Genomic DNA, 15762 nt, shown 5'->3' with positions numbered 1-15762 from the left:
TTATTTTTAGTGTTGAAGGTTTAAAAAGTGCTTTACACACACCACTATTTCATTTGATTCTTGGAGCAACTCTGTGAGTTAGTTTCTTGTTCAGTCATGTCTGACTCTCTGTAACCTAATTTAGGGGTTTTCTTGGCAAGGATACTGGAGTGGTTTGCTATTTTCTTCTCCATTTTATTTTGAAATGAGAAAACTGAGGTAAATAGAGTTAAGTGACTTGCCCAGGGTCATACAATTAGTATGTGTTTAAGACTGGAGTTAAATTTAGGAAGATGAGTCTTTTTGATTCTAAAGCTAATGTTATAGCTACCTAATATTTTGTATTTTACAAATGAAAAAACTGAAGCAAAGTAACTTTCTGATGCCACTCAGTAAATGTCAAAGGCATATTTTTGGACCCAGATTTTGCCTGATACCAAGTCCAACAACCTTTTCATTAAGTAGCTATGTGGAGCAGAGGTTAGAGAAATTAGTCTGGGGGCAGGATGCTTTCAAATCCATCCTCAAATACTTAGCCATGTGACCCTGAACAAATCAATTAACCAGCCTCAGTTTCCTCAACTATAAAGTGAGGGTAATAACAATAACCCGTATACTACAGGCTGCTGAAAGAAAATCAAATGAGATAATATTTTAAAAATACTTAGCACAGCACCTGGCACATATTAGGTGCTACATATATGCTTATTTCCTTGTCCATATCACCATGCTGCTCATCACAAACTTAAAATGAAACTCTTCCTCCTCCACTTGACCCTCCCTCTTCTGCCAAGCTGGTGGCAGCCCAGGCTAATTGCACATAATATGTACCCTGGAGGAAATAAGCAGCCTCTAGAGTTCTTCAGTGTTGGCCCTGAAAATTCTAAGCCTATAAAATGAAAGTAAATGTCACATTTCCATACAGTTGAGAATGAACCGTGACATGTGCCACGCATCCATAAATCTGAGGAGAGCTGCTGAGATAAATTTAGCTGAAGAGCTGCTTGGAATTTTTCAAGGATTGTTTTCATTTGCAGGAGATATGGTGCCCTCCCCAAACATTTTCAGGATGGGAAACCAGAAGTGCAGCTGAAAAAGATAAGAAAGGTAAATTGGAATAAAATTACTCTCAAATCCCAGGTATTTCTAAGAAGCTATTTATTGCATAGTCCGTGAACCAATAAGGAGTCTTTGAAAGTTCTTGTTTTTGTAATTGGGAGGGGAAAGGGCAGTAGAGGACAATTCAATTTAATTCTAGAAACTTTTATCAAACTGAAAACTCTCTACAAGGATTTGTGGCAAGTGCTAGGAACACAAAGATTTGTTTGTTTTTAAGTCGTCCCTGCCCTCAAAAAACTTACAGTTTGGAGATAGGGGTATAGGGAATGGGAGAAACAAACATTCCTAAAGCAAATGCAATCACATTGTCTCTCTTGGAGTGGACTCATACACTGATACCTTGTTGATTGGCTTTTGTGGTCTGGAATTACCTCCTAATGATTTATTGGCTAAGGCTCAAAAGATGTACTTTGGCATATAACTAGAGAGTACAGCTTCTCCCATGAAAAGTACCATAGTTTCTATTCTCACAGAATCAACCAATAAGCATTTATTAATTCCCTGCTATATCCCAAGCTGTGCTAAGTACAGTACAGATACAAAAAGAGGCAGAAGATAGATTTTGTCCTCAAGCAGTTTACAATCTAATTAGGGGGAAACAACATTCAAAAAAATACATATGAAGCAAATTATATAGAAGATAAATAGGAGATAATTAACAAAGAGAAGCCATTGGAAATAAGAGGGGTTAGGGAATACCTTCTGTAGAAGGTGGGAATTTAGATGGGACTTAAAGGAAGCCAGGGAGGTCAGTTGTCAACTAGAAGAGGGAGAACATTTCAGGGGTGGGTTTGCCCAGAGAAAATGCCCAGAAACTAGAAATGAAGTTTTTTGGGTTTTTTTTTTTTGTTCCTGAAACAGCCAGAAGACCAGTGTCATTCTATTGAAAGTACAGGAGGAAGAATAAGGTGTAAGACTGAAGTGTAGAAGAGGGCTAGGTTATAAAGGATTTTGAATACCAAAGAGCATTTTCTATTTGATATTGAAATCAATAGAAAGCCACTAGAGTTTATGGAGCATAGTTTGGGGAAGAAGGACGGGTGTGTGTGTGTGTGTGTGTGTGTGTGTTTCATGATTAAACTTGTGCTTTAGGCAAATTTTTGTGGCTGAATGGATTGGAGTGGTGAGAGATATAAGCCACCAGACAAGATACCAGCTGACTATTGTAGCAATCTAGGAGTAGTGTGATGAGGGTCTGCACTAGAGGGATGGCAGTGTCAGAGAGGTATATTTGAAAGATGTTGCAAAAATGAAATTGATAGGCATAACAACTTGGATATGATGGTGAGGGCTCAGTAAGAGATAGGGAGGAATACATGATGATTCCTGGGTTTTGAGCCTGAAAAACTTGGAGAATGATATTGCCTTCTACTGGAATAGGGAAGAATGGGACAATATTTGGCTTGGGGGGGGGGGGAAGGAGGGGAAAGGATAATGAGTTCTTCTTTGGAAATAGTGAGTTTAAGATATCTATTGGACATTTAGTCTGAAGTAGCTGAAAATGTAAGATTGGAGGTCAGCAGAGCGAATGGGGCAGGATAGGTAGATGTGAAAATCATCAACATAGAGGGGATAATTAAATCTCTTGTAGTTGTTGAGATCATCAGGTGAAAAAGTAGTACTGTAAATAGAGAGAAGAGGAGTCAGGAAAGGACATTGAAGTACACCTATGTTTATAGGATATGATCTGTAGGAAAATCAAGCAAAGAAGACTGAACCTTGAATAGATAGGGAGGGGGAAAAACAGGAGAAAATGGTTCTCAAATCTAGAGACAAAATAGTAACAAGGATAACAGTGATCAAACAAGATCAAAGGCCTCAGAGAGGTTAAGGAGAATGAGGATAAAGAAAAAGTTATTTGATTTAACAAATAAGAGATCATTAGTGACTGAGAGATCAGTTTTAGTGGATTTATAAGGTAAGAAGGCAACTTGTAAGGGGATAAGAAGAGAGGGGGGAAAAAGTGGAGATATTTATTGTAGATAGTTTTTGAGTTTAACTACAATGGTAGAAGAAATAGAGGATAATAATGGGGATACAAGGATCAGGTGAGGATTTTTTCAGGATAGGGGAGACATGGCTGTTTTTAGGCAGTAGAAAACAAGCCAGTAGGGGAAAAGGTTGAAAATAAATGAAAGAGTGGGAAGGAATGACAGAGAAGGCAATTTGTTGAAAGAGACACAATGAAGGAAATCAGGAAAATCATGACTGTAAAGGACCTTAGAAATGATTAAATCTTCTAGGTACTATACTCCTCTGTTCACCCTGCCCTAGTAACCTTTTCATGGTGAAAGATCACTTCAGACCTAGAATTCACATGTCCACCCTCCATCTGAGGGGTCCTTTTCTTTGATTCCATGACTTTTCTTAGAACCTCTTATTTATGGAGGGCACCCAAACCAACAATCCTTCATTGCTCATCCAGCTGAAATCTTCCAGATTTCTCTATCATTCCCAAGCCTAGTAACATCTTACTCTCCTCCCTTACTTCCCCTTGCAGCTTCGTCTTGTGTTTGTCCTCCCTCATTAAAGTGTAAACTCCTCGAAGGTAAACACTGATTTTCCTTTTTTTGCTACTATTTTTATCCTCAGGACTTAGAACATCATTTAGCACAGTGTAAGCACTTAAAGTTGGTTGCTGACTGCCTGATAGCCCACCCATCTTCTGGTAAAGAGGACTCAGGATAAAGACACAAATTTTTTAGCTATAGCCAATGCAAGAATTTGTTTAGTTTGATTTTGTATATTTGTTGTAATCATTTCATTTGACTTTTTTTTAAATAAGGGGTGGGGTGGAGCTGAGGTGGAAGGAATACAACATAAGATATTTATTTATTGAAAAAATAATTCCTTTATGTAGGGGAATTTTTTTCTCCCTTAAACTTCCAGAAAGTAATACATCAAGAAAGATTTCTATCCCTCTCTTCCCATCTAGCCTCAGGATTTCATCTTACTGAAGAAGATCATGATAGTGAGTTCATGGAACTCTATTCTCTGGTTGCTTTCTGCCTTTTTATTTCTGAGTGAACCTCAAAGACTATTGAACGAGATGGAGTGAGATCTCTCAGACAGTTGTGAAAATTGAGTAAGGCTTCACCAACCCCAAAGTTGGTGTAGACCTGAACACTAATTAGAGCATACCTGGATCCTCTTCCTGCTATTTTTCCATGACATCATTTGCATGCTACTTCTACCTAAACCTAATATGGGCAGCTATACTCTTATTGACCAAAAGCTCAATTTCCTGTCTCTAGGGTAGTTCTCACATTTAGACTGCATTCCTTCGGCCAATGAGGATGAGGGTCAGTGGTGGGAGGGATTCTTGCAAGAAGTGGGCATCACTCCAGTCATCATTAAGTGATGAGGAGAATAGAGAAGACTTTTCTGGAATTGAAAGACTAAAGCCACATCATGGGGATTATGAGATGTAGGCCTTTTCAATCCTCAATGATAGTGTTGTGAGCTGCTTGAGCAGTACAGTAGATGGCTAATATTTATTCCATAGTCCTGCAAAAATGTTTTTGCTTTCTGAAGTAAGAGTCTACTTTTACTTGGCATTTACTTTACTTTGGCATTATTTGAATGCTTTATATTTCTATCCTTGTTTATATACTCTTGAAAGAATTTAGCATCTTATTCATTTTTCGTGAATAGTCCTAACATATCCTGCCATTGGACTCAGACATCTCTGGAAGAGTAAAGTTAAAAATGACTTTGCGTTGCTCTGCCTCACTTAAATCCAATTCACTTGCAAGTCAAAATATCACCTTCCTAATGTCATTGGTTCTTTTCTAGAATGAAGGACAAACAATTATGTGAGTACTAGTAGATGTCCCCTGGAAACCCAACTGACAGTTCCAACTGGACAATTTCTTCTATTTCCTTACTTCCTCCCTCCCTTCCTCCTTCTCTACATCCTTCCCTCCCTCCTTCCCTCCCTCCCTTCCTTCCTTCCTTCCTTCCTTCCTTCCTTCCTTCCTTCCTTCCTTCCTTCTTTCTTTCTTTCTTTCTTTCTCTTTCTTTCTTTCTTTCCTTCCTTCTTTCATTTTTATTTCTTACCTTCTTTCCTTTTTATTTCCTACCTTCTTTCCTTTTTATTTCCTACCTTCTTTTCTTCTCTCTTGCCTTTCTTCCTTCTCACTTTCCTTCCTTCCTTCCTTCTTTCTTTCTTTCTCTTTCTTTCTTTCTTTCCTTCCTTCTTTCATTTTTATTTCTTACCTTCTTTCCTTTTTATTTCCTACCTTCTTTCCTTTTTATTTCCTACCTTCTTTTCTTCTCTTTTGCCTTTCTTCCTTCTCACTTTCCTTCCTTCCTTCCTTCTTTCTTTCTTTCTTCCTTCCTTCCTTCCTTCCTTCCTTCCTTCCTTCCTTCCTTCCTTCCTTCCTTCCTTCCTTCCTTCCTTCCTTCCTTCCTTCCTTCCTTCCTTCTTTCCATCTCTTTTTTTCTTCTCTCTTTCCAACCACATGGGGACTTATACCCTAACTGGTAGGTACTCTGTTCAAAGAAACATAAAATCTGATCATTTAAACCTTGAAAGATATTTTGGGGGTTGGGGAAGATTTTTTCTTTCATATTTATTTATTCTATTTCCTCTTCCTCCCAAAAGTAAACCCTATGACAATTAACTTTTTAGTCTCAAGTAGTTTCATTTGTGATTTTTGGAAACAGAGTTCTGGAAAACCTGTCTTAGATAAAGCCCACTGAGATTCTAATGGAGCTACTTAACTATGCTTTTAATCCCAAATCACACTGGTTCTCCCTTATTGGCCAATAATAGATCCCAGCTCAAGCCTTACTTGCTCATTGCTTGGGTTTTGATGATTTGAATGAAAACAGTAATTGTTTCTGTTCTGGCTAGAAACCTTGTGGAACTTCCCCTCCCAGACTGATTTTTTTTTGAGTTCGTGAATTCTTTCACGTTGGACCTGTGTCGACCAGAAGGGGTTCCCACAACACTCTGGGCTGCCACTAACCACATCAAGATGAACAACATGTTGTATGGTAGGTGAATAAAGGCTATCCCATCTCTTATATCCATATTGAATGGAAAATTTGATATTTCTTCAAAAGGCAAATTATAAATTAACTAAGTTATGAGATCAGGTTCCTATTTTCCTCTGCCTTTCCTCATTGGCAAGTAGTTCCCAGGATATGGGAAGGGGCAGCAAATCTGGGAGAGTGTAGAGCAGACTAACTCAAGCCCTTATCTCTTATATGTTGAAAGCACATGTCTCAGGGTCAGTAAAAGGAATGTCTTTGTTTAAATTTGAATATATGTGTGGTTTCCCCATTTGCTGTAACTTTTGCTCTTAGAATGTGAGGTCATATTCTCATTCAACAAGGATGAGCCAGAAATGGGGGTTAATGTTGTGTCAGGGAATCTCTATATTGTCCCTTCTGTTTGTGCTCAGGGCTCTCACTTTCACCCCTCCATATGATGAGAGTGACGGCCCCTTCTCATGAGAACCAAATAAACTTTCTCCTTGCACCTTGAGAGATCTCTCAGATTTATTGGGTGATTGTACATTGTACGTTGTAAAGTGCAGGCATGTACAAGAGGTGAGTACTTGTAACCCATATTTAGGACCAGTAACTAGTACAGTGTTAAATGAAACAAAACAAAACAAAACTCTAATAAGCTATACCTCTGATGAATAGGTTCAGGATACCTCAAAGATTGGTTTGTGGAACAGGGATTAGACCCATGAATTCATTGTTATAGGAGACTTCCGAGTGATGAAACTCCTTCTACCAATTGCCTCCACTAATACTCAGAGGTGAAATACCTTGTCGAGAATCACACAGCCACTATGTGTTAGAGACAGGACTTGAAGACTGGCTTTCCTGGCATGGAAGTGAGCTCTCTTACTATAAACTTCACTTCCTTTGTGTATACAGGGTTTTTTTGTTGAGGCAATTAGGGTTAAGTGACTTGTCCAGGATCACACAGCTAGGAAGTGTTAAGGTATCTGAGGCCAGATTTGAACTCAGGTCTCCTGATTTCTGGGCTGGTGCTCTATCCATTGAGTCACCTAGCTGCCCCGTGTATACAGTTTTAATGTGGGCCTGGGAGCACTGTTTTGGTAAGAATTATTGTGATAAAAGGAATAGAAATATATTGCTCTTAGAGTTAAGAAGATCTGATTTTGAATCCCTCTTCTAACATTTGTTGTCAGACTTCAAAGTGCTATATAAATGTCAAAGTGCTTAAAAAAAAAACACACTGTCATTTTGACACTGCACAAGAATAAATGCCATAATCTGATTCTTAGATTAAATTAGAGGTACTCTTAGGCTTCTTTCAACCCATACCCTTCTCCTTACCTCTGTAATAAACTGCCTCAGTTTCTTTTCTCCTTTCCTCAATGACTGCTTGGATCTTCTCCTGAGGATCTTGGCATGCAGATATTGTACCCGATCTCTTTCTACATCAGGGTAGAATGACCCAGACACTAGGATTTTAAACTGCATTAGGATGGAGGATAGCAAACCTAGTACCACCAACATCAGAATAATGACACTTAGTGGAATCCATGTTTTAGACATAAAGAGCTCAGGTTTGGGAATACAGTTGGGTTCAAACAGAGATATATTAAAGGATGAGTCATTTATGATATCATGATTTCCTTTCACCTGGAACATAAGCAAAGTTAAATCAATTAGCCTTTATTAAATACTTACTATATACTAGGTTCTGTACTAAATTCTGGATTGACAAAGAAAGACAAAAATAATCTCTGCTTCAGGGAACTCACAGTAAAATGGAGGAGCCAACTTGTAAACAACTCTGTACAAACAAAATATATACAGAACGATTTGAACATAATCAGAGGGAAAGGTTAGTATTAAGGAGGATTGGGAAGATGTTTTGCAGAAGATGGGACTTTAGCTGAAATTTGAAGGAAGCCAGAATGTCAGGGACAGTGGGGGGACTGGAGAAAGGAGCTCTACGGGCAGAGCAGGGAGAATTCCAGGCATGGAGAATAACCTGTGAAAATGTGTAGAGATGGAAAATGAAGTGTTGTGTATGGGGGACGAGAAAGGAGTCATTGGATTGTAAATTATGTGGAGAAGACTGAAGGTAAAAAATCTATTTTATGAAGGACCAAAAGTCAAAGCAGGGGTTAGGGAAGAAAGGGCTAGATTTACAGTTAGGATAGGCCTGGATTTGAATCCCATTTATTGCAAATTATTATTGAACACAGGCAATTCAAAATTCTGACACTGTTTTCTTATTTGTAAAAAATGGTTAATAATACCTACAGTACTTAATTCATAGAACTATAAGGACAAAAAGATAAAACATATATCCATAATATATAATAATTATTATAGCTAGCATTCATGTAGTGTTTTAAGATTTGCAAAGTGCTTTACAAATATTAATTCATTTTATTTTCACACAATCCTGGGAAGTGGATGCTATAATTATCTCCATTGTATAGATGAAGAAATTGAGGCTGAGGAAAGCTGAGTTTTTCCCATGGCTATATATCTTGTAAGGTCTAAAATCAAATTTGTAACTCAGGGCTTCCTGTCTAAAGGTCTAGGACTCTACCCACTGTTACTTTCTAACATGGCTTATATTAGCCTTTACCTACAACAACCCTGTGAGACAAATACTATTATCATTTTCTATATTCCTCATATGCCAATCTACCTCCCCAATTTTTGCCTTTACAATGTCCTGCATGTCTAGATTGTACTCCCTTTTTACCTTTGCTTAACATTTCTTCCCTTAAGACACAGCTCATTCAAGTTTGCTATAAATGATGAGAGAGACTAAAACATCTTTTAAAACAACATTCTGTGATCACAGAAGGCTACCATGTTTCTTGTTAGACACTAAAATATGCTCCACAATAGAAACTAGTTTTCTGATGTTTCTTGCACATTTTTTCTGGTGATCTTTAAAAATATAATATTTCCTGTTTCTGGGGGAATATTCTGGGTTAGAAATAGTTGGCTTTTTGATTGAAGCAAAAAAAAAAAAAAATAGATGAAGCAGGTATATTCCAAGGTCAATGTGAACTGCTTAAGATTGGTCCAGAATTAAGGAATTGACATTGATAATCATGTAATGAAGCCAATAAGGATAGTCAGGTTTGTTGATTCAGCTTTTTCCTCCTGACCTAGGAAAGTCATTTAATCTCTCTGTGGACTGGTTTTCTCATTTGGAAAACAGGAATTAATGGACCAGATCCTATCCATGAATACATATTCCAGTTTAAATGAGGCACCTTGGGACTTGAGAATTAATCTCAAGGTACTGTGAGATTTAGTGAGATCTTTAAGTGAGTTCTTAGGGACTATTGTCCCAGCATCCCAATACTCTGGTGGCCACAGACCTAGAGTGCTATCTTCATCATATCTAGGAATCAAGTAATCCTCCTTCATATCAGGACATAATAAAGCATCTGCAAGGCCAAAGAAATGTGGCAGAGAGGATTACTTGTCTATTGTCTAGGGAAAAAGCAAGAAAAACTATTTTAGTAGCCTATCCCTAATTAACAAATTAAAAATGAACCTCTGTGACTAAATAGGTAAGTTTAGTTCTCCAGAGCAAATGTGTCAGTTCTTTCCTGCTATTGAAATTGCCAAAACACTCTGATCTGATAGTCCTGCAATAACAAACCAGCATGTGGCCAATTTCATGGTGGTGCAGTAGACATTTCATCAAGGCATCTAAGCAGGGATTTGAGAGTTGGGAAGCTAGGTTATAAATGTAGTGAGTAAACATTTTTGTACTAAACTCTTTCAGGAAGGCAGGGTGATTCATCAAGTGTTTCCTCAGCCACCGACCTCAGCCACTGACTAGTTCAGAGCATCATTTCTTTGTTCTTGGACTAATGAGACAAGCTCCTAACTTGTTTTACTGACTTAAATTTGTCTCCACTTCAATCAGAGCTATGATGAATCTGGGAAATTTCATCTTTCAAAAGCAAAGTATGGATGGTGGTGCTAGCATAGTGAACTTGAGCAAGTCATTTTCCCTATTGGGGTCTCCATTTTCTTATTTCCTAAAATGAGGGCAGTTGAACCATATGATCTCTAAGATTCTTTCCAATTTTCAGCCTATGATCCTATGAAATGTTCTTTAGCCAAAATGTTTGAAAAATCTAAGGGGACCTATTCAGCTCACTTAGATGAGTGAACAAACCACAGAAATAATAGATTTAGACATTTAGCACCTATAAAGAATCCAATGGCAAAATGAAAATAATTTTAACAAGTTCTGGCTTGTGGCCCCATTGGAAAACTTTGGATTTTCCAATTATTTCTATTCTCTGCCCCCTTCTTGTCATTTTCTATCATTCCCTGTCCTGTCTTGTTTATTCTCTGGCCTGTTTTATAATACCTTGCCTTCTTACTCCACTTTGCATTGAAGTCCTGAAACACTTTAGGCTTTATGCTCCCAGCTTTTTGTTTTCTTTTTGTGTCCTTGAGAATATTTATGTGTAAGTGTGTCTGTCTTTCTGTATGTGTTCCTATGTCTGTGAATGTGTGTATTTGTATTTATTTAGGGGGTAAAGAAAGCATTAACCACCAATGAAAACATTATTGGGTTCATAAACATTCCTGAATTTCACTAATTTAGCAGCTGATAAAAGAATCTGGTCATAAGGCTAAAAAATGCAGACAAGAACAATGGAATGGTACATTATCTCTCGTTTTCAATTCCATTATGTTAGCTCCTAACTGTATTTATATACTGCATAGCAAGCATTTAAAGAGCATTAGCTACTTCTTGCTTAAATCCAAATAGTTCTTCCTTTCAGATTCGTTTCTTGCTGCTCATCAGGTACATTTTGCTTGTTCTCTCATTTACTTAGTTTTTTCAAGCTGATTGCACTGAACAGCACCCCACTCTCTTTCCCAGGCCTAAGAAATTAGTTAATTATAAGGCACCCCAGGGCTCCAAGTTCTTAGAGTAAGCTCCAGGAATAACAGAGCTTCTGTTTCAACTTGCAAATGACAAAATAAAATTCAAATGAATTTAAAATAACTGTATTTGGCCTGGCAAATATAAGATTCCTCTCTTAACTCTTTAACTTCCATCTCCTTTTATTCTTACTTTTGTTCCCTCTTCCTTTCCTTCCTTCCTCCCTTTCTTCTTCCTTTATTTTCTTCTTTCCTTCCTTCCCTTCTCGCCTCCTTCCCACAATATTTCTTTTGCTTTTTTTCTTCCTTCTTTCCTTCTTTTTCTTCCCTCTCCCCCTCTTTTTCTCTTTCTCCCTTCTTTCCTTCCTTCCTTTCTTTCTTCACCTGTAGTTTTCCTTCCTTTTTTTTCCTACTCATATGTTTTTAATAGATCCTCTCTCCAAATTCTCTCTTTCATTCATAATACCTGAGGCATTTTCCTCTCCCACATGGGCAGCTGAAAATCTAGTTTTACCTAATTTCTCTAACTCCAAATCCAATGTTTTCTCCAATATACTAAAAGTTAAATGCTATCTGAAAGGAAAAATTCAGCTCCTGTTTGAAAAGTATAAACCCTGACTCCAAATTGATCATAGAGACAAATTTAAGTTGGAGGGGCTTTGGCATAAACTTTTCATTATTTCATCTAAATTTTCTCCTTTTAGATTACAGGATTATAAATCTAGAGTTGCAAAGGACTTTAACTTTGTTCAATCACTTCATTTTACAAATGAGGAAGCTGAGGCACAGAGAGGTTTATTGACGTGCCCAAAAATATTTTTTATTTAACATTTCTGATCACTTATAAATTGTCACTAACTGTGTCAAATCACTTAAACTCTTGGCCTCAGTTACCTTATCTGTAAAATGAAAATAATCAATTAATCAGCAGAGGTTGTTGTTGTTAGTCCTTCATTCTCAAAGAGGACCATGACATCAGGGAGGTAATACCGTGACATGTAAATGAATTGGATTTGAGTGAGGGCAGGCTAGCAACAAGTAGTCATTAAGCTACTACAATTACCAAGTATTTATTAAGCTACTACTACCTATGCTGGAGATATAAGTCCAAAGAATGAAATAATCTCCAGGAAGAATTTATAATCTGAGAGTGGAGGCAGCAAGGAAATATAAAATATATATGCTCCATAAATGCAAAATGAATAAGGTCAAATATATACAAAGTAGTTAAAAGCAAGGTTGTTTAAGGAAGGAAGATTCTAGTGACTGAAGCATCAGACAAGTCATGCAGAAGATGACTCTTGAGTCATGCCCTAAGGGAAGAAATGTAAGGCGGAAGTAAAGAGGGAGTGCATTCTAGACATGCAGGACAGTGGGAAGATAAAAATTTGGGAGGTAGAATGGCACAGAAAATGACAATTATATTTGTCTCACAGTTGTGGCTACAGGGTAATATAAGTCACATTAGAAGAATTAGTGACCTATACCTTTAGACAGGAAGCCCTGAATTTAAATTTGACTTCAGACTTTACTAGACATATGGCCCTGGATAGGACCTTAACCCTTAATCTCTTCATCTGTACAATGGAGATAATAGCATCTATTTCCCAGGATCTGTGAGGATAAAATTTGTGAAATATTTGTAAAGCACTTTTCAAACCTTAAAACACTACATGAATGCTAGCTATAATCATTATTATTATGTACTATAGAGATGTATTATGATTATTAATATGAATCTATTCATTAAAATGCCTTCTTACTATGGTAGGTATAATTATCATCTTAAGCCCTGGAAAGACCTAACTTGAAAACTTGTGTGTTTGATTGTTTTAATGAAAATGAGTGGTTTATTTTTAAAGGAAACTAATTTAAAGGAGCTGTGACTGGTCTAATGTGATACAATCTAGATGAATCTAAGAAGATAAGATATTTCCTGATCTAAGTCACACAAAGCTAACTCAAAGCTTAAGAATCCTTTATTTTCACATTACTTTCTACATCCCTGGATCCAAAGGCAGTAAAAATGTAATTTAGTGAAGAGCACATTAAAACCACGGTCTGAGGACCTGGATCCAAATCTTGCCTCTCTTACCATCTGGGCAAATCACTTATTTCCCTTCCCTCCAGTTTCCTCTTCTGTAAAATAAAGTGGTTGGGTTAGTTGGTCTCTGAGATCCCTTATGGTTCTAAATCTATAGTCCCATTATGTTCACTTACCTCACTGTATAGTTTCAAGTGAACCTCCATTCCTGGCAAGTTTTGGAGATGTCTATTAATTGAAGAAATGAGCTGATACAACCCATAATCCAAGGCTGCAAACATGGCCCAGACATAGAGATTTGTCAATATGGGGAGGAAAAACAGTCCAAGCCTTCTCTTCTCTTTGGAAGCCAAGCAGATGGAAGGAATGATAATGTACTTTTTTCTTTCCTGCTTATTAAGTGGAAGGACACAGGGCCTTTTTTGATGCCTCTCACTTTCATCAAATTGAACAAAATGTCTGGTGATGTAGACGTTTTCAAATTTATGGTTATGAGGGCCCAAGAAGCATTTCATGAAGCGTCCTGTGGTGAATAGGACTAGAGCAAATCCAATGATGGTCAATAGCCCTTGGCCCAGAGAAGACACCACCTCTGTGACAGTGGTTACATGGTCTATCACACTTAGGATTTCTCCTTTGGTGTCATTTAGCCTAATCTCAAAGGCTTTGCTGGGAGTGAGAATAGACATGGCTAGCGTGTGATTCCAAGAGACAATCTCTTCAAGCAGACCAATATCTGTGACAAGACTATAAAGCCACTGAATTGCTTCAATGTATTTATTCAAGAGAGGAAAATGAATAGCAAAACTTTTGAAATTGAGGTTGCACATTATCCCTTCAAGTAGTCCTTTCAGGTTATGGAAAATATTTTTCACGTGTCCAAATGTCACAATTCCTGTTCCTGCAGCAATCAGAGCATTTCTGCCTTCATGTAGTCCACAAGAGAGAAAGAAGAGAATAGCAAAACAGCGTACATGCTTGGACCAAGACAGTAGGATAGTCATAGTAATCCAGAAAGGTAGGAAGAAGATTATGGAGGAAGATAGGAACCAATACAAGCCAAGATATAAAAACATAGTTGAGATGAACCCAACCACACAACAAACTCCAAAATGTTGCGAGAAACCCTTCCATCCAGTGTTCCTTGGAGACAAATAAAGTCCCCAAAGACATAAGAAGACTCCAATGACTGAGGCTCCAACATTCATGCTGCTGAAATGGTATCGTCACTGATATATCAGCTAGAAATAAGAGGGAACAAAAGTCATCAGTTGCTTTTGATTGTAGGCTATGGCAATAATGCTTTTATACTTAACATTCCCACCAAGAGATCTTTGCATCCCTGACATCCCCAGCCAAGAAGTCCTCTACCCTTTGCTTAACTAAAAAGCATGGAGCAATCACTTGGATGATTACGTTGCCCAACTACAGTAAGAAACAACAAATGTAAAAACTACAGAGAAGTATGGGAAGACTTATTATACTTACTGATGAATGTAAAATAAGGCTAATCGGGAAAGAAGGAAGGAAGCATTTATTTATGTGCCTACTATGTGCTAGGCACCTTCATACTAAATACTTTACAAATATTTCATTTGATCCTCATAATAACTCTAGGAAGTAGATGATACTATTATCACCATTTTTTAGCTAAGGAAACTGAATCAAACAAGTTATGTAACTTGTCTAGTGTTACACAGCTAGGAAGTATCAGAATCTGGATTTGAACTCAGAGTTTTCTGAGCCTAAGCCCAGAGCTCCATCCATTGCTCCTGCCTCCAAAAAAAACGCATTAACACAATGTAGAAAGGGGGTAAAGTGAAACAAATTGTCACATAATTATAATGGTAAAACTTGATCCTGCAGAGATATTGGGAAAATATTGCTGGTGTAGATATGGACTATTGTATATACATTGTATATATTTGTATATAATGTCTTTGTTGGTATCATTGAATTTCTTTTTTTTCCCTTTCAAATCTTTCTCACAAGGGATAACCTTATAATAATATAATAAGAGGTATTCAGAAATGAAGATTAATAAAAGATATCAATAATAATAACAATGGGGAAGTATAACGCCATGCATGTAGGCATGTATGTAGGACATCCAGTAGGACAATTCAATTAGAACTGAGTATGTGTAAGATAATATAATATGAAAGAGGAAACTTGGAGCCAAATTGTAGAAGGCTTTAAATTCCAGTCTGAGGATTTTATATTTTATTTTAGAGGCAATAGGAAGGCAGTAGATATTTGTTCATGGTGTTTTAGTCAATATTCCTGTAATGGGTAAAGGTATTGGAGAGGATGGTCTCTGAATCCTTCCCAATTGTATTAATTAATGATGATGATGCTAATAAGTATTTCAAGGTTTGAAAAGTGCTTTTACATACATTAGCTCATTTGATACTCACAACAACCTTGTAAGGTAGGTGCTAATATTATTCCCATTTTATAGGTGGGAAAACTGAGGTGGAGCAAGATTAAATGAATTCTTCAGAATTACATACCAAATTATATGTCTGAGGTAGAATTTAAACTCGGGGCTTTCTAATACCAAATCCAGGATTCTAGCCCCTGTATAGGGCTATGCTTCTAAACTTTGAGAACTGTGACAAACGCAAGATGCATTGCTGAGTTGAATTTTCCATATTGAGTATGATTTTGTCTTTGATGGTGTTCCAATTGGATAGTTTATTCATTCATATGGAAAATCATATAAAGAGTATCTATGC

The 15762-nt window shown here is 37.2% G+C and overlaps 1 protein-coding gene across 1 annotated transcript; it reads right to left on the bottom strand.

Annotated features, from left to right (window-relative positions):
* Positions 1-224: 224 nt before the first annotated feature.
* On the bottom strand, positions 225-14550 carry DCSTAMP (dendrocyte expressed seven transmembrane protein). Its single transcript, XM_031947105.1, has 3 exons — positions 13201-14550; positions 7423-7731; positions 225-1068 (listed from the first exon to the last, which is right to left on the bottom strand). The coding sequence occupies exons 1-3, from the start codon at positions 14230-14232 to the stop codon at positions 994-996; spliced, it is 1416 nt and encodes a 471-aa protein (XP_031802965.1). The 5' UTR covers positions 14233-14550; the 3' UTR covers positions 225-993.
* Between the last annotated feature and the right edge of the window lie 1212 nt (positions 14551-15762).

Source organism: Sarcophilus harrisii, chromosome 1 (assembly GCF_902635505.1).
Source record: "Sarcophilus harrisii chromosome 1, mSarHar1.11, whole genome shotgun sequence".
Lineage (NCBI taxonomy): Eukaryota > Metazoa > Chordata > Mammalia > Dasyuromorphia > Dasyuridae > Sarcophilus > Sarcophilus harrisii.
Note: the sequence above shows the minus strand (reverse complement) of the source record. Positions and strands in the feature narration are given on the sequence as shown.